The 19,649-nt window shown below is 42.2% G+C and overlaps 1 protein-coding gene across 1 annotated transcript in view; it reads left to right on the top strand.

Moving 5' to 3' along the window:
- Positions 1–12,583, top strand: part of LOC139758253 (putative neural-cadherin 2) — a 125,082-nt gene extending 112,499 nt beyond the window's left edge. Inside the window, exons 25-29 of the mRNA XM_071679463.1 lie at positions 441–652; positions 4,351–4,479; positions 7,627–7,836; positions 10,028–10,279; positions 10,690–12,583. Coding sequence (XP_071535564.1) covers positions 441–652; positions 4,351–4,479; positions 7,627–7,836; positions 10,028–10,279; positions 10,690–10,997 — 1,111 coding nt within the window. The 3' untranslated portion in view covers positions 10,998–12,583. The remainder of the gene's footprint in view (positions 1–440; positions 653–4,350; positions 4,480–7,626; positions 7,837–10,027; positions 10,280–10,689) is intronic.
- Positions 12,584–19,649: the final 7,066 nt, after the last annotated feature.

Genomic DNA, 19,649 nt, shown 5'->3' with positions numbered 1-19,649 from the left:
AAGTTTTGTGACATGGACAAAATTTTTGCTTTCAGTCTCTCCGTCTATCAGTCTGTCTGTCTGTCTATCTATCTGTTTGTTTACATGTAGTACAGGTGGCAGGCAACCAGCATATAGGGTATTGGGATTGTCAAGTGACCGCGATGCAGTGAACCAGCACTGCAGTGGCTGTCACGTCCCTTCCCTATCCTTCCTCCCCCCTGGTCCAGACTGCTCTCTCCTCACTCTCTGCCTCATCCAAAAGTAGGGTTTCCGAGGTTCGACCCACACACATAGACACACTCTCTCTCTCTCTCTCTCTCTCTCTCTCTCTCTCTCTCTCTCTCTCTCTCTCTCTCTCTCTCTCTCTCTCTCTCTCTCTCGTATGCTGCCATGTCCCACTATAGCTCGTATCAGCAAACACACACACATCTGAGTAAACGATCCCTGATACCAACCAGGTGTGGCGAGGGTCGGGTGCTGGCCGGCAGCGGCGGCGGCGGCAGCAGTAGCAGTAGCAGCAGCAGCAGCAGCAGTAGTAGCACTAGCAGCAGTAGCAGCAGCAGCAGCAGTGGTGGTGTGGGCAGCGTCGGCGTTGAGACGTGCGTGGACGTGGACGAGTGTGCGTGGAGGCCCTGTCTCAACGCTGGCTCCTGTTACAACGCCCAGCCAGGTAATATTGATTTAATCAATATGTAGAGCCAAATCTATTCACTTTCCTCTAACTTTCTCTTAGCTTTCTCTCAGTTTTCTCTCAGCTTCCTCTTAGCTTTCTCTTGTTCCATCCCAGGATAAAATGGCTTTTCTCTCCCTTTCTTTCATGCTGTAGCCCATATAAAAACTGCTTTTCTTTCGCTTTCTTTCATGTTGTAGCCCAGGTAAAAATGGCTTTTCTCTCTCATGCTGTAGCCCATATAAAAATGGCTTTTCTTTCGCTTTCTTTCATGTTGCAGCCTAGGTAAAAATGGCTTTCTTTTCCCTTTCTTTCATTCTGCTCGAAATTTTTCTAGCACGAAGGCAACAGGTGTGACTCAATTTTTTTTTTTTTTACATTTCTCGTAGATTCATCTATCAGCTCTCCAACACGATGCCGGGTACACATCACTCTCTGCTCTACCTTTCTCTTCGTTTAAGGTCTGTAAAACATATACCCCCGAGTTCCTTAGTACAGCCTGCCTTTTTCCAGCTTTCTTTCAGTGTACATTAAGATTTCTAAAACAAAAGTCCAAATCCTAGTTTCTGTAGCTTTCTCTTGACTTATACCACAACATAACTAGTTGCTGCTCTCATTTCTATTTCCCTATCTTCGTCTTTTTTGGTAATTTTTGTAAAAGTTCACCTAAGATTCTTTTCTTGATTTTCCATTACTTGCTTTCACTGTCTTTTTTTTCTCTTTGGTTCACAATTACCAGAATTTCGTCTTCATCAATGATATATTCTATTAAATTTCTTTTTGTCTCTTGTGGTCGCTCTACATCATCTAACTCCAAAATCATTTGAGTCTCAGCTTCCTACCTCAGGTTCTATCTCTCTCTCAAAAAAAAAGAGAAAAAAAGCTTTAGTCTTTCCTATTTCATCGTTCTCTCTCTCTCTCTCTCTCTCTCTCTCTCTCTCTCTCTCTCTCTCTCTCTCTCTCTCTCTCTCTCTCTCACCTAAAGTCTAACGATAACGACATTTCCTTTTAATCGTCACAGGTCCCTGTATATCCAGCCTTTAAGGAGCGCGCCTCCTAGACTTTAAGGAGCGCGCCTCCTAGACTTTTAAGAGAATATATTTTCGAGGGAGCATTACGGTCCATCTGCTCACACCTTAAACTGAATCTCCTTTTTCTTTTTTTCTACCATGGATGGCGCTGACATCTTGAAGGCAGCCCCATATGTTTACAGGAGCAGCTTCTAAAAAGAGAAAAAAAATATTCTCAGCATTTCTGCGATATTTCGAAAGACGACCGTAAATCTATGGTAAAATGTAAATACTTTTTCCGGGATAGTTGCGGAAAACTACCTTCCGTTTCCACAGACGAATTTGTTTATTCAGGTCTTGTAAACTACGCTGAACTATGGCAACGGAGTCTGAAGAGAACCAGTGAATGGATTCTTAAAGATCGAATTATCCCTGGCCCTCGTATCCATAGGCCTCCGTGGTACAGCGTTTAGCTTCCTTGTCTCTGCATTACGCTAGTCAGGGTTCGAGCCCTGGACAGATGACGAGGACTGAAAGATGGACATCAATGCTGAGGCATTGTTTACATCACTGGATGGCTAAAAGTCCTTCTGATGTCATCAATTTCACTGGTCGATTCTGGAGGCTTTTGGGAACGCTGAAGGAACGACCCTTAAGCAAGTTGTTTAGGCCTTTAATCTGAGCCTGAAGGGTTAGGGTCAAAGGCTACATCATCATACTCAAGGCTCAAACCATTATGGTCATAGGTTATACCATTATGTTCAAGGCTTTAAGATTCTCCGGTGAATTTAATCTAATTCAGAATGTTCTTAGAATTTCTTTCATTCTACACGATAAAAGGAAACAGGAAATTAGTAAGAAGACAATGGAGGCAAAAGACCGGGCTAGTAATTTCGAAAACAGTCTACTCATGAATTAACTTCAGTAAATTAAGTAAAAAAAATAAATACGAGAAGAAAACAAAGACCGATTCTTTTTTTTTTTCTTCCTTTCAGGAGCTTATTTACCCACGCTCGCGAATCATGTTTCTTTTCTCTCTCTCTCTCTTACTTTTCGCTTCTTAATTTCTGTGAAACACGAGTACCTTTACAGTTTCACAACTCAGCACAGACTTGCGCGCTGGCTAAAGTTTCCTGACGGAGCCCAGGTGGGTACAGACTGTGTGTGTGTGTTTGGTGGGTACAGACTGTGTGTGTGTGTGTGTGTGTGTGTGTGTGTGTGTGTCGTATATCACTTCCAGACTTAGTATTAGGTGCATAAATCTTCAAGGCTCTCACAGCATGCAAGGAACGTTTATGATTATAGTCCACTCTACACACTTGCGTCCGATAATCTATATTGCGTCGATAAAAGGAAAAAGGATTTCGCCTCTCTCTCTCTCTCTCTCTCTCTCTCTCTCTCTCTCTCTCTCTCTCTCTCTCTCTCTCTCTCTCTGTCTCTCTCTCTCTGTCTCTCTCTCTCTCTCTCCTCACACACACACACACACACACACACACACACACAAGACCCCAGTGAAAAGTATCTTAACAGTAGCATTACCTACGCCTAGATGGAGTCACAGGGTGATTGTCTATCTAGCCTGGCAATGCACTGAGTAATCTTATCTATCCAGCGCATGAATGCATGACCCATTTCATGCATTACCGGCTCTGTGTACTTCTTAGGGTGCATAGTACCCCTAAACCACGGCAGCCTAACCCTTAGTGTTCTACTTTGTACTTCACGAGATCATTCTTTGGGGGGGAGGGCAACTGGTTACGACACAATGGACGAATTGCATCTTTTGAACAAGAGTTATCAAAATAGAGATACTCTGTCGATTCTTTCCTTAATTACATCACTAACTGGGCAGTTATGCTTATGCTATCTCTACGTTGATTGGTATCAATGACGTACATATGTTTTTATCTTAATACCATGATTCTGTGTTCACTGATTTTAAATCAGTCTAATCAGTAGCTTCGTAAAGCCACTAAGGTCCCCAGTCGTGCCTACGCGGAAAGTGTGAAACAAGCCTTTTACTCTTTGAATTCCCCTCGATAATTCGTACCACTCACGGAATCATTGAGATTAATCTGTTGGGAGTTATGAACCGCGTGTGTATTGCAGGGTCAAATGGGTATTAATTCACAAATGGTCATTAAGCTTATATTCACACCAAAGGTCAACACACAAACCTGATATTGCTCATCCGTCAGGCGTTTTATGAAAGTGTTAACATCGAGCTCGGTCTATAACATTCTAATATACCTTTTTGGGGGATGGGGATATATATATATATATATATATATATATATATATATATATATATATATATATATATATATATATATATATATATATATATATATAAGTAATCACTTCTTTAACAAACAGCGTCCTAGCTACGTCTCTTCGTTATACTTCTTTCTTGTTATCCCTCCTAATGATGTGATTATTACACGAAAGTGCACTTGGGTACTTATCGCGTTTGATTTTCCCCGTGGACTCTCTCTCCCCTCTCTCTCTCTCTCTCTCTCTCTCTCTCTCTCTATATATATATATATATATATATATATATATATATATATATATATATATATATATATATACATTTATATTTCCCCTTTCTCCGAGTCAACATTGAGCATGGTTTTAGAGGATCATTAGCAACACAGATTCAGTATTTGTTCGTTGGCATCGCCGCAGGGTACGTGTGTGTGTGTCCAGTGGGCTTCAGCGGCCAGCACTGCCAGATTTCTGACGCAGGGGAGACGTCGTTGAAGCTCTCCCTAGGGGCGCTCCTGGCCATTGTCGTGTGGTGCACCTTCCTTCTACGTGAGTACCTTAGCCAATTCTGTTGTGACGAGAGACTTAAGATGATGAAGAAAACGATACATTTGGTCTGTCGCAACGTAAAAACAAATAGAACAGTAGGTTGAAAACGCATGACAAAGTAGCTTAGTCTGCCATATCCTTTTGACAGTCGGTAAATAAGAGAGCGTTGTGAGATGGGCGTCTTGGTAAGGCCCCTCCCACCCTTCGAGCAGAGAGAGAGAGAGAGAGAGAGAGAGAGAGAGAGAGAGAGAGAGAGAGAGAGAGAGAGAGAGAGAGACCCAATACATATCATTTCACCCACAAGGGCATAATTGGATCATATGATCATCCCAACATACAATATGGATTACCTTGAGTAGGACAATTACACAGGTTGTGTCTCCACACACACACACACACACACACACACACACACGCACACACACACACACAAACACACACACAATCATCCACTGAGATTTAAGGACGGAGGAACTGCCAGTTCAGCTGTTAAGTGAAGAATGATTTTCAAATCATAAAAAAAAAGAGGGGGGAGGAGGGAGGAAGGAGGGAAGGGGGTGCATGAGTATCATGATTTATTTATATCCATATTTTCTTCTTGGAATACACCACAATACGTACTTATTCCCCCCTTGCACTACGAGTCATCCCCAGCAGGCAGGTTTCTGGTTCGTCATTTGTTATCCTTTGAGGGCTCTGGTCATCAACAATCCCAGCGACAGAAATTAAATCGTTTCCTTTCCAATTTGCATAATGAACTTCACAGCTACCGACAATGAAATATTCCACACGAGTATTCTTTTAATCTACACTAAAAGGTGTTGTAATAAGTGGGGAAAACATAGTTCCATTCGTGTTCTAAGCATATTCATGGACATTACATCAAGAGTGATGACTTGGGAGAGGAACCTCGCTAGTGGCTTTGTTAAGGCGAAAAGGAATATTCAAAAGTGTGGGTTAGTCTAGGAAGACGACTCGTCAGTACGCCTTAACAACGAGATAATGTACTTATAACTAAAATCTAAGTAAAAAGAAGTGCCTCGTTTGATACCTTGTTAGAGGGGTGAAGTAACTTATACGTAATAGTACTAATAAGTATGATTTCCCGAAGGTGTATAGCAAGTATGGAGTTAGATTCCGTATCTACTATTTCTCAATAGTTATTGATGACTAGCGATTTCGATAGCGATCTTCTAACACATTAATGATTAGCCATTTCGATAGTGATCATCGGCCGGATTAAAATCCAGGAACTCATAACCCCACGTGTATGTATGTACACAAGTCGAAAAGAAATGGCTTCGAACACGCCCTTTCGAAACCTCTGCCGTGCCCCCTGTTTCGACAGGTCTTCGAACACGCACGTTCGAAACTCAATCGTGCCTTCTCTCCAGAGGGGAGGAGGGTTCGGTACACGATGAATCAGGCTCCGGAACACGTCCTGGCACTTCAGGTGCGTCCCAGGCTGGGAGTGTTGCGGCAGCGAGCGAGACGTACTAAGTTGCAACACAAACTCTGGGAAGGAGGAGGGAATGGCCGCCTTGCGTGACCGTCGTGTCGAGCCAGTTTTATCGTCTTAACTTGAACTAGAGGATTTCCTCTCACATGGGGTGGTTCTCTCTCTCTCTCTCTCTCTCTCTCTCTCTCTCTCTCTCTCTCTCTCTCTCTCTCTCTCTCTCTCTCCTCGTCCCTCTTTCTCTCCCTCGATTCTTTTTACGTTTTCATTGAAGACGTGATGGTTTCGCTGACGTCATTGCCCAAGGCATGCAATTAAACTGTGGACTCCGGAGATAAACTTCATTTGCTCTCTTATCACGTTCCCTCTTTTACAAAAGTCCAGAAGGGAAACCAAACCAAAAAAAAAAAAAAGAAAAAGAATAAAACCACTTTGAACTTCCACCCTGAGAAACGCTTTACCGACGCACACGCATAAAAAACCTTTTGTCCATTCATGTGTACAGCGACTCAGTCCATGATCAAAAGACGTGTTAATGAAAATCCTCAAGGCAAACCAGAGACTCCTTCACGACAAGCAGTTCCCAGCCACTAAATGCCGGAAATCCATTGCTATTTACACTTTGGCATGACACCCCATGAGGGACATCTTCAGAAGAAACTTTGATGTGGGAATTACAGGAAGAAAATGATTCTAAAGACAGGAAACCACAAGTCTAAAATCTCATTTAAGTTCTCGACCAAGACTTCCAAAGAAAGATAATCGAAATCTAACCTAGAAGGCAAGAGAACCGACGACACAAAAGTGCAGTTCGTAATCTCAAAGTAAAATAGGGAGAGGGATGTCTAAATCTAACAATAATTTGAAATAGCAATAGCGAGAGCAAGTGAGTTTTCGGGGCAGCGAACCAGATGAGTCAGTGATAACCTCAGCTAACAATGTGCTACATAGAGCTTTCCACACAGGGTAGCTCTAAGCCAGAGAGTGTTGGTGCTCTACACCAGACGCCGGCCGGTCCTCTAATCCAGACACCTCCGTTGCTCTAAGCCCCAAAACTACCGGTTCATTAACTCAAGTGACCACCACGGGCTCTATACCAGAAACCACTCGTGCTCTAAGCAGAATATTATCGGTGCTCTGGGCCAGAAACCTCCGACGTTTTAACCTATGGATCCACGGTTTTCTGGGCTAGAAACCTCCGACGTTTTAACCTATGGATCCACGGTTTTCTGGGCTAGGAACCTCCGACGTTTTAACCTATGGATCCACGGTTTTCTGGGCTAGGAACCTCCGACGTTTTAACCTATGGATCTAAGGTTTTCTGGGCCAGAAACCTAGCCTGACCCAACCTTCCCTTAGACACTCTCCACTCAGGGAGACGACGCCTTGAGGGAGAACATTTTTAATCAGACATTCCTAACGAGGACCTACGTGCTTATTTCGAATATAGAGTCCTAACGCATCTCCATTAGTTTTCCTAATGAAGGAACAGAGGAGGGGGCCAAGTGAGGATATTCCCTCAAAGGCTCAGTCCTCTGTTCTTAACGCTACCTCGCTAACGCGGGAAATGGCGGATAGTACGAAAAAAAAAAAAAAAAAAAAAAATATATATATATATATATATATATATATATATATATATATATATATATATATGTATATATTACCTCCCCCCCCCCCCCCCCCCACAGTGTTGATCTGCGCGTTCCTCGTGCACCAGCACCACAGGCGGTCAGCCGTGAGGAGGAGCGAGGGTGAGGTCAAGGCGGGTCACCACGCCCTGAGGGAACCTGCAGCCTGCACGCCCTGCACGCCCACGCCCAACCTGCTCGAGATGCAGCTCCTCCAGCCGCCCAGAGACAACGGTCAACCGGCCTGGTCCAGGAACCCTAACATTGCAGGTAGGACGAGAGAGAGAGAGAGAGAGAGAGAGAGAGAGAGAGAGAGAGAGAGAGGCGCGTGACGATAGGCGTGGTTTAAGGGTAGGACGGTAAGGGGGGAATTATAGAGATGAGGCGTAGGTGTAAGGATGAATCTAGGTGCGTGTGTGTGTGTGTGTGTGTGTGTGTGTGTGTGTGTGTGTGTGTGTGTTTTACTGGGATAAAGAATATGCGTCAGAAATCTGGTCAACTCTATTTTCTCTTTCTGTCAAAACGAGACGATAGCCTGACTACCACCTGCATGAAAAAAGATATCAGAGTGAAGGTGAGTTACCAATACACCTAAGAAAAAAGGAACAGTATAAGAACTCTGATCCTCTTTCTCTATAGTTCATCACTTCCCATCATGACAGTGCATCAAACGAAGAAGATCTGAACCCATTGTCGAGTCTTTGTTCCTTTTAAACTTAGAACCAACACTAGATAAAGGCACGGGAACCCCTTCTCTGTGTCTCTCCTGGGAATCAGAGTTACTGATAAAAATCCCTTCGTTTAATTAGATTTTCCAGGGTGGGGTGTTTCGCTGAACAACAGCTGGAGTCAGGCAATTACAATCAGACTCTTAATGATGGGATATTATCTTCGTATAGATGTTTTCGTAATGAAATCCTATACGACTAACGGTAAAGCGAAGATCTGTATAACGTGGCTTAATTATTTCTTACTTAAGTTAGCGGAGACAGCACGGGCAACTTATGGCACTAATCGATGCTATATATATATATATATATATATATATATATATATATATATATATATATAACCTAGCCAGAACCATGTACCCATTTCATCGATGGATGAACAGCTGGGTTGACTGTGGACCAACTGTCGCAACCAGGATTCGAACTTATGCGCTCGACCCCGGACGGCCCGCGGATCTGTCACGGTCATGAACGTTAACCGCTACACAATGCGAGGTCCACATACGTGCTATTCTCACTCATATCCAACGATCACTCTAGGGCCAACCTACACAGAATAAAAGTCCCATTTTCTGTCATAGTATCGACAAAACCACGAACATGAATTTTTACAATTAACTTCCCCGGGAATGCATTAGCTCATCTTCCTCTTGGATATAACAGGAACTACGTTTCTTCCTTGTCAGTAATCCTTCGCTCAAGATAACCCCATACCACTAAAGTAATCGGACATAAAGGTCACTTCTACCCCCCCAAAAAAAAAAGTTGTTCTGACTTGGAAAATGGGAATTCTTTATGGGATTCCGTAAGCTCCAACGCTGACCAAGCCTGTCTGACCATCTACACAGAGGTTCTCGTATCAATATTTTCTTTCACGGAAAAAAAAAAAAAATTGTCCTCTTCGAAGCTAGGCATTATATGAAACACAAACAAGGGGTTGAAGGGACACAGAAGTAGGGACGGAAGCGAATAAACAATTTTGAGAGTTTTTAGAGGATGTTGCATTTTCTTTTTTTAAGGAAGGGACGAATAGTAGGTGCTCGTAAAGTCATGTGTAGGCAAAGCATCCTAAAGTTTGACGATGAAAGGAAAGAAACGGAGATCGTCGCAACGGACTGCACTTTGGTTGCCAATGGCTGGCTATACTGTAATTGTTTTGACATAGTAGCCTTTCGATCTATAATGGCGTGGGGCACACAAGCAACTAGTTCTCGAGAGAGGAAAAAACGGAGTGAATCTACAGAGAGAGAGAGAGAGAGAGAGAGAGAGAGAGAGAGAGAGAGAGAGAGAGAGAGAGAGAGAGAACTTTGGTGGAGGACAAGTGAACCAAGTTCTGAGGTCAGATTTAGAACACGTGATAAGTCGGGTTAGATCTCTCTTTATGAACTGTGTCTTAGTATATGTGGGTTTCAAGGTGATTAAGTAATTTGTGTACATACATCTGTGTGAGCTTGAACGTGCGTTCACATGCACATAATTCTCCTTGTGTAATAAGCTATTTATCAATTACCTATATACGTAATATGTATATGTATGTGTGTGTGTGCGTGTTTCTGTGAAGTGATGAATGCTTCTTGCGTGGCATTCGTACGGGATTATATCCTACTCATAATTCATATAAATTTTTCACCACTGCATGGGACGGAATTCATTCATGATCCAGACTCTTCCCACTCGTAACCTCTCTAGACATCTTAGAAAACAGCAGTGGTCTGCACGTCTCGTTCCAGACGTGGACGTGCTCCAGGTGGACGCAGCATCCGTCACCAGCAGCATGGAGGACCAGAGACGGTGCAGCGGTCCCTTCCCGCCCACCGTCTCGCATGGAGGAAAGGAAGACGGGGCGGTGGAGGACGATGGAGGGAACAAACAAGGAGGAGGAAGAGGAGGAGAGGGCCACCCTGACTACCCTGCAGGAGGAGATGACTTGAGAAACTATGCTTACGAAGGGGAAGGGTCGTCCCCTGGATCACTCTCGTCTTGTAAGTTGATATGGTGACGTGGTGAGGTTGAGGATGGATGGATGGATGGATGTGTGAGTCAGGGTGAGGTGGACGGAGGGAAGTACACGGGAAGAGAGGGTACAGTAGGACACAATTGAGCGGACGGAGAGGATAGTTTAGATCAGAGAGAATTAAATGATTACGCACAGGAGTGCGAGGGGAATAAACAATATAAAAACAGGGGAGGTAAAAGAGATGTGGAAGAAGAGAGTAAAATGACTGAGTGAGAAAGAGAGAGAAAGAAAGGGGAAGTGGAGTTATTATTTATAGAAAGAAAAGTGAAGTGGGATTGGTTATAAAGGACATGTACAAAAATATGTGAGAAATCTGTGAAACACCAACATAAGGAGGAAATGGGATCTGTCATGAGCCTGTATCCTTTTGGTTAGGTCTGGAAAGCTGCAGTGGCAGCGTCAAGTTCCTGGACGGCTTCCGGGAAGTGGCCCACATGCTGGAGTCTTGGGATCCAATCTGCCACCAGTCGGCGTCTGCCTCAGCCAAAACACACACCGCAAAGCGGGAAGCAGCCCAGCCAATCACAAGCATCCCGAGGGACGTTGGTGCTCCTATTGGCCCAGAGGGTGACACAGGTGTTCACATTTCGCCAATCAAGGACCGGGATTCTCGTCCTCAAACGACAGACACAACCATTCCTCTGCCCATACCCCACCCTCCACGTGCCTTTCTGAGTAAATAGAGGATGAGACCAGGAGGGGAGGCGACCACATAGAGGGCTACGGAGACAGACATTTTCGTTTACATCATTGATTACCTTCGTATCAGTAACGCATGTTGTTGGGGGACATAATCACATTATATTATAGAGCTATTTCTTTACTTCTCTGTCTCTACGTTGAGTACATTTCTTTTCTCTCTCTCTTTCAATTAAATGAAACTACAAGCTGGCTCATAACATTCATGTATCGCAATGAAATACTCCGACGTGAAAAAAAAAAGAATATGTAAAACAGTCAGATATATCACCTGGTATATCATGATATGTTTTTAATTAAAAGAAATGGTTCTGTGGTTCACATGTGTATATATATATATATATATATATATATATATATATATATATATGTATATATATATATATAAACTGAGTGTATATCATGTTATTGGTTGGTTCTGAAACTGCAAAATGTTGTAGAGAACATGAAGAAAGGAACGTTTCATCCTTGGTATAAAAAACATAATCTGAGAGAAAAATCCAAGACGGATTGTTCACTCAGTAAAAACTCGACTGAGGATTTGTCTTGTAGATACAGCTGATTCTCAGCTTGAAGGAGCTGTTCCTTGAATATCTCTGTCAGGCGACTTTTAAAAGATCTTCTAATCTGAATATCATCAATATTTGACCATTGGAATATCCTTCCTGAGTGCAATTGTTGGTTCTACGATTCTTAATCTAAAGAAATAATCACTGGTCTCTGCTTCCATCTCTGTACCTCTATCATTACACGACTTCTACTACGAACGATTGTTAAACCATTATAAGAACAGAAACCAATCAAATATACGAAAGTACCCTCTTGATATAGCTGTCATCAGTGTCTGAGGAATACACTGTAAGAAAACGAAAGACTGTCAATGGAATCTATAAAGAACCTTCTGATCTTGATTCATTTATAACTCAGTCCTGAAGTGGTTCTCTATAAATACAGCTACCGCCTATATCGACATGTAGGACTTCCGCTTGATCCTAATACATTATCGCTGCTGGACCCAAAGGGAATGTGTTTCACATAAGACCAACGCTTGGCTCTTGAGGACCCGCTAAGGACATAGTCTCTCTCTCTCTCTCTCTCTCTCTCTCATCTTATATTCACTTTTCTTTCATATATTTATATAGACTGCAAACGAAGGGATTGCCCTCCTGAAATAAATATGACAAAAAAAAAAAACACATTATAGGTCATTCGTCTAGCTCTGATTTCCAGACCTGATACTTTGCGTCAAGTGCTGAAGAAACTCAAAGGTCAGGGCTTCGGTTTCACGAATATTTTACACGAAGCTGGAAAGGGTTCGTTTGGTGCGCAGGTTCAATGATTCCGGTATCTCATCAGTGATAAGGAAGGTTATTATCGGTTTAGATAACGCCCTGGTTCTGTCGGCTCTGGAAAGAGGACGTCTCTTATTTTCCAGGGAGGGTGGGGTATTGATTGGGTCTCTCACAGTCAAAGGTTTCCATGTTTGGTTTTGTCGTCTTAGATGGTTCATCAACACAACTTTAAGGCTCACCAATGAAGAGGCAATTTTGTATTTTTCTAAAAGTTTGTGTGAAATAAAATATTAATCTTGTTGTTACTTTCTTGTTTTATTTCCTATGTTTCCCTAATAAAATCTGACTTACTTAACGGCCAATGTTCTAAAATATGAAATTATTTCCTTACTTTCTACATAAAAGGGCAATGTTAGCTCATACGGATGAAGAGTTAGCCCTATGAATATCATTATATATGTAACGGTACTTTAACGAGAATAAGCGAAAGAATAACTTTACACATGACTAATTAACATCATGTTCATCTTCAAACTGCTCCCCTTCCTGAATGTTTAAACTTGATGATCTTTCTCAGTGTAGGAAGGAAACGTCAGGAACGAAGGAAGAATAACCTCATTTGAACACATCCTTTCACTAGCTAGCTGCCATGTACACTGCGACGAAACCAGAGCCATTGACAAACAAACCAAACCCCACACATACTTCCCCATGGGTGTCTTAGATTTCCTCATATGCCATGGATCACCCAAATGACGTCACGTCTGTCACCCCCGCCCCTCACATATCACATCGATCCAAATTATTCTATTACGCGCACGCCTCACGCCCTCCTATTAAAATGCTCAGACCTCGGTACACCTTCATTTCATTCTTCCTTCTTCTTTTCTGTCTCTCTCCCTCTTGCTTCCAACCTACTCTCCGCCACACACCGTAATGTAATCATGTGTATATAATTAGATTATACATGTAATCACATATATGATAACACTATGATTACAAGGACCTCCGTGGTGTAACGGATAGCGTTGCTGACCATAACGCATTCACTTCCCGTCAGGGGTTGGAGCGCAAACGATCGATTCTTGGTTATAGCAATCGGTCCACAGTCAAGCCAGCTGTTCATCCTTCTCTAAGGGGGTGACACGGGAATGGACATAATGATAATCGTCCGTTAAAAACAGCACAGCGTGCTGAGAGGAATTTCAATTTCATGAATTCAATCCTCATAAAACCCCGGACGAATCATTTCTTTTTTTCTTTCCTCTCCTCTGGAAAAGGAATATGAATTAGTAATTGAAAGTCAAAGTAATTATGATATATGGCGTATTCGCTTTCATGACCAATATAAGCCTTTGCTCGCGAGTTATATTCATAAGGTTTTTAAGTGTCAGTTGATAGAGTTACTAAGAGAGAGAGAGAGAGAGAGAGAGAGAGAGAGAGAGGCGCGCAAGACTAGAAACGAGATGAAATCAACAATGTAAATAGGGTGGGGGTTGGGGGGGGGATTTATCCCTAATTAAACAGAGTCAGGGGAATAGTAGGGTCATTTGCGAAAATAACAAAGGATAATTGAACCAGTGAGAAACATTAGATTAAGGAGAAGGAACCGAATGGTTGTACAAGTAAACACCAGAATGACCAAAAGGTTTTAGAATTCAGAAGATGAGGGGAGCGGGGAAAGAAGTTTAAAAACACTCTATCGTATGGAGAGAGAGAGAGAGAGAGAGAGAGAGAGAGAGAGAGAGAGAGAGAGAGAGAGAGAGACTCATCAGGAATATACATGTCTTTCTTTTAAACAGATACCATTATCTGGCCATTACGCGTGTCCGACCCCCTCCTGCCCTGGGAAAAAAAATGATGATAAATAACGTCTTTTTTCGGACCTGCTCGTGTTTGTTCATCAGGATAAGTTACATTCACAGGATTATCACCAGAACGGAACACGGAATGGAAAAAAAAAAAAGTTTCCTCATGGTTCCCATTACTCACGTTAATTGTCCACTACGCGAGTTAGAGAATAATCCATATCGGGTTTAGTGTCCAGCTTCCTGACCCTGTCTCTGTCTATCTGCCTGTCCATCTCTCTTTCTTTCTGCCTGTCTCCCTGTCTGTCAGTACGTCTGTTTGTCTTTCTGTCTGTCTTTTTGTCTTTCTGTCCTTTTGTCTGTCTGTCTCTTTTAATTCTCCAAACCCCATCTTTTCCACCTCTTTATCCCAGTCTCTTTCCAGTCATTTCCTTTTCCTTTTCTTTTACGAACAAACATAACCACCCACTATTATAGCCTGGTGACATATGACAGCCAACGAAAATTCAAGTATTTCATTTGTCCGTCAAAGATCGGGGTCAAGAGACGCACAAAGGCCATCTTCCAGGGATCCATCCAGCTGAGGTCTCGCTGGAAGACTCTCCCAGTCATCCAGTTATCTCTGAAGTACTGAAGAAGGAATGGAACTCAGCCTTTCCAGCTTGAGACAAAACTGTGAAGAATGTCAATTCAAACTTGTACGACGTGTGGTGGTGAAATTGCGTTTCCAAGTTTCCATGTCCGGCAACATAATGCTGACACTACGCAGTTTTAGTTTCCAGTCTCCATGTCCGGATTTAACATGCTGTGGACGATACACAGTTTTGTTTTTAGTTTGCGCGTCTGGATAGGATCCGGTTGACAATACGCAGTTTAGTTTCCGGATACCGTATCCAGACAACATGCAATACTGAATTTCCAGTTTCCATGTCCGGGAGAAGAAATGTTTAGTGCAGTCTTCCTGGAAATACGGTTGAGGGAAAAAACCTTGCATTTAAGGCTACTAAACAAATTAAGGAATGCAAATATTCCAGTTTCTTCTTCAATGTATTTTTCACGAAGAAAAATATCGTTTTCTGGGTCAAAATGATGCAAAAACTATTGTGAATAAAGACACGTGCTTTGACTGAGATGAAGTGGGGTATGGAAGAGGACACACAGGATCCATTTTACATAAGCTAACTTGGTTTTTGGTAAAGTATCGGAGTGTACTGTGTTGTTCCAGGCTCAGATGAAACATTAATCTGGCTTACACTCCACTTTCCAGAGCCTGATACGGTCTTACGAAGGATTACCCAAGCTTCAAGGCTCGGATGGTGCATGGCGCACAACATATTTCCAGAGTCCAGGGTTAGCCACACGGTACAGCGTGAAGAATCGACTTGATGGCACAGAATGTCAATAACTGGAAATCGTTCCAGTTATCATCAAACCAGATGACTGTGTGGATTTATCAGTACAGAATAATGTCATTGCAGATCAAAAGGTCACACAGAGGCTAAAGAGAAAAACGTACATTGATATGACGTACATAATTTTCTTTCTGTGTTTGCCTATTTAAAGACACATCCACATACGCGTATATATATATACATATATATATATATATATATATATATATATATATATATATATATATATATATATATATATATATATATACTTTATATTTATTTATCATACTCTGTCGCTGTCTCCTGCGTTAGCGAGGTAGCGCAAGGAAATAGACGAAAGAATGGCTCAACCCACCCACATACACATACACACATATATATATATATATATATATATATATATATATATATATATATATATATATATATATATATATATATATAGTAAGCGGTAATATGGTATCAAGGGTAAATCACAATTCAGTGAGAGTTCAAACACTTTACTGATGCTTCACAATACACGCTATGTTTCACGGCGACGACAAGCCTCACCAGGTGTGAACGACTCATAAACATTCATATCCCAACAGCGACACAAAGGCTCGTGCATCCTGTCACTGCTCTGGCATGGCGGTAATAGGATGTACAAGCCACAGTGTTCGTGTTGGGAGTTAGAAACTTCACGAATTGTTTACACATGCTGAGGCGGGTGTGTCCCCTGTAAAACATTTTGTGTATTGTAGAAGCTGCAATATATCGTCTGAACTCCTACACACACACATAAACATACATGCACACACACACACACACACACACATATATATATATATATATATATATATATATATATATATATATATATATATATATATACTATGGAGATACATTTAACGCTGCGGGACACTACAGTATTTCATATTGTTTAGAGGTCAAAGTTAAACACTCGCCTTCTGCACTGGAGGTTTTTTAATACGTATACGAAGAGCCATCCAAAACACCACTAAACACAGTTCCTGGAGAGGGCCAAACGTACGAGAAACGAGTCAACGAGCTACCACCAAATGGTCTTTAGCACCTCCTCAGCAGCTACAGCAATACGTTTAACACAGGATTCTTACCACCCTGAGGTTTTAAGGGAAGCCAGCGTTTACCATGATACCAACTCACGAAATGCCAGATACTGAGCCAGAGAATAAATGACCCATTCTCCTCTCTTGAGATTGCCAGGGTAAGGTGAGAGACATACTTAACCCAAGATTAAGAAAAGGCACTTACATTATAACGGCCTTTGTGACCAGAATCAATACGGCTGCCGAAGGGGAAGGAGCAACACTTCTACCGCTGCAATTGCAACAACAACAACAGGAAAACAAATACAAACAATGCAATTAGCAGAGGTTTAGGAATAAGCCACTGAGAGAGAGAGAGAGAGAGAGAGAGAGAGAGAGAGAGAGAGAGAGAGAGAGAGAGAGAGAGAGAGAGAGAGAGAGAGAGAGAGAGAGAGAGAGAGAGAGAGAGAGAGAGAGAGAGAGAGAGAGAGAGAGAGAGAGAGACAGACAGACAGACAGACAGACAGACAGAGGAAGACACTATAACTATTCGTTCACGAAACATTATGGATAAGTTTCATACTACATGTGTATGAAAACTAAACAAATATATGGAGATAATTCTTCTTTATAAATATTTAGAATTACATATGTTTATGCAACAATGTATACGACAAAAAGCTTTGAAGAATGTATGTGAGAAATACTTAGAAAAGCAAATGGATTTGTATGTAGCATTTATGGATCTGGAGAAGGCATATGATAGAGTTGATAGAGATGCTCTGTGGAAGGTATTAAGAATATATGGTGTGGGAGGCAAGTTGTTAGAAGCAGTGAAAAGTTTTTATCGAGGATGTAAGGCATGTGTACGTGTAGGAAGAGAGGAAAGTGATTGGTTCTCAGTGAATGTAGGTTTGCGGCAGGGGTGTGTGATGTCTCCATGGTTGTTTAATTTGTTTATGGATGGGGTTGTAAGGGAGGTAAATGCAAGAGTCCTGGAAAGAGGGGCAAGTATGAAGTCTGTTGGGGATGAGAGAGCTTGGGAAGTGAGTCAGTTGTTGTTCGCTGATGATACAGCGCTGGTGGCTGATTCATGTGAGAAACTGCAGAAGCTGGTGACTGAGTTTGGTAAAGTGTGTGGAAGAAGAAAGTTGAGAGTAAATGTGAATAAGAGCAAGGTTATTAGGTACAGTAGGGGTGAGGGTCAAGTCAATTGGGAGGTGAGTTTGAATGGAGAAAAACTGGAGGAAGTGAAGTGTTTTAGATATCTGGGAGTGGATCTGTCAGCGGATGGAACCATGGAGGCGGAAGTGGATCATAGGGTGGGGGAGGGGGCGAAAATTTTGGGAGCCTTGAAAAATGTGTGGAAGTCGAGAACACTATCTCGGAAAGCAAAAATGGGTATGTTTGAGGGAATAGTGGTTCCAACAATGTTGTATGGTTGCGAGGCGTGGGCTATGGATAGAGATGTGCGCAGGAGGATGGATGTGCTGGAAATGAGATGTTTGAGGACAATGTGTGGTGTGAGGTGGTTTGATCGAGTAAGTAACGTAAGGGTAAGAGAGATGTGTGGAAATAAAAAGAGCGTGGTTGAGAGAGCAGAAGAGGGTGTTTTGAAATGGTTTGGGCACATGGAGAGAATGAGTGAGGAGAGATTGACCAAGAGGATATATGTGTCGGAGGTGGAGGGAACGAGGAGAAGAGGGAGACCAAATTGGAGGTGGAAAGATGGAGTGAAAAAGATTTTGTGTGATCGGGGCCTGAACATGCAGGAGGGTGAAAGGAGGGCAAGAAATAGAGTGAATTGGAGTCATGTGGTATACAGGGGTTGACGTGCTGTCAGTGGATTGAAGCAAGGCATGTGAAGCGTCTGGGGTAAACCATGGAAAGCTGTGTAGGTATGTATATTTGCGTGTGTGGACGTGTGTATGTACATGTGTATGGGGGGGGGGGGGGGGGGGCCATTTCTTTCGTCTGTTTCCTTGCGCTACCTCGCAAACGCGGGAGACAGCGACAAAGTAAAAAAAAAAAAAAAAAAAAAAAAAAAAAAAAATATATATATATATATATATATATATATACCAATATATACCAATACATATCTAGCTTGCTTTTTTTATTTAACAACATCAAAGCATTATTTTTTTTTCTGTACAATTAAACCATAAAGAACCCACAGGTTGAAGAGTAAATGAGGAAAAAAAATATAATCCACATAGATTTTACCACATCTGTTTCCAGAGCCAGCCACGTGGGGTCAGTCCTGGAAATTGGAACAATGGCCAGTGCACTGCGTCTCTCACCTGGAAATGGTATGTGGGGCGAACGTTTCACTTCGGTACCTCCCTGGAAAGAAAATCTTCCTCGTCGCTACATAAACTGGAATGTGTAATACAAAGACAGAAAATGACACTTCCTGCCTGAGCTGAGTCCAGTATGCCTCTCTCACTGGAAAGCTCTAAAAATCAAGAGAAGAAATCTTAGTCCCAATCCCTAAAGTACGGGGACTGGAATATCATTCGTCAATAGCCCTGCAGAACATGGAATACGGAATATCGTCTCTCTTTTTTTTTTACATTAAGAAACAGATAGATGATTACTCATCAGCTTCCAGTCCGGTCCAGAAGTGGACGATGCCTCTTCCATGACATATCAGAGTAGGAAAATAAAGACGAAAAAAAAAGATCGTCTGTGAACTCTCTCTCTCTCTCTCTCTCTCTCTCTCTCTCTCTCTCTCTCTCTCTCTCTCTCTCTCTCTCTTTCATCAAGGAAATGGAAATTCCTCCCCTCCTTATCTCAGTCTGGAAACTGGAACCTTTTTCTTCCATAATGCCTCATATACGTCGGGCAACTCATGTCCGTTCCCCTCGTAGTGCATTTCATGGCTATTTCATTCTGGGCCATCTCTGCCACGGCATCTTGACCAAACTCAAACTGTGTGTCTTTGCTTTCCAACAGAGTAATCCCTCGAGTCTTAACTATATCTACGCTAGATGCCTCCGTAATGCTGTGTATGAATACGAACACCAGTGTTCTCTTTTCCAATTACATATATCTGTCTGGAAATGCGATATACCCTTAATATATCTCTTC

Source organism: Panulirus ornatus, chromosome 30 (genome assembly GCF_036320965.1).
Source record: "Panulirus ornatus isolate Po-2019 chromosome 30, ASM3632096v1, whole genome shotgun sequence".
Taxonomy (NCBI): domain Eukaryota; kingdom Metazoa; phylum Arthropoda; class Malacostraca; order Decapoda; family Palinuridae; genus Panulirus; species Panulirus ornatus.
Note: the sequence above shows the minus strand (reverse complement) of the source record. Positions and strands in the feature narration are given on the sequence as shown.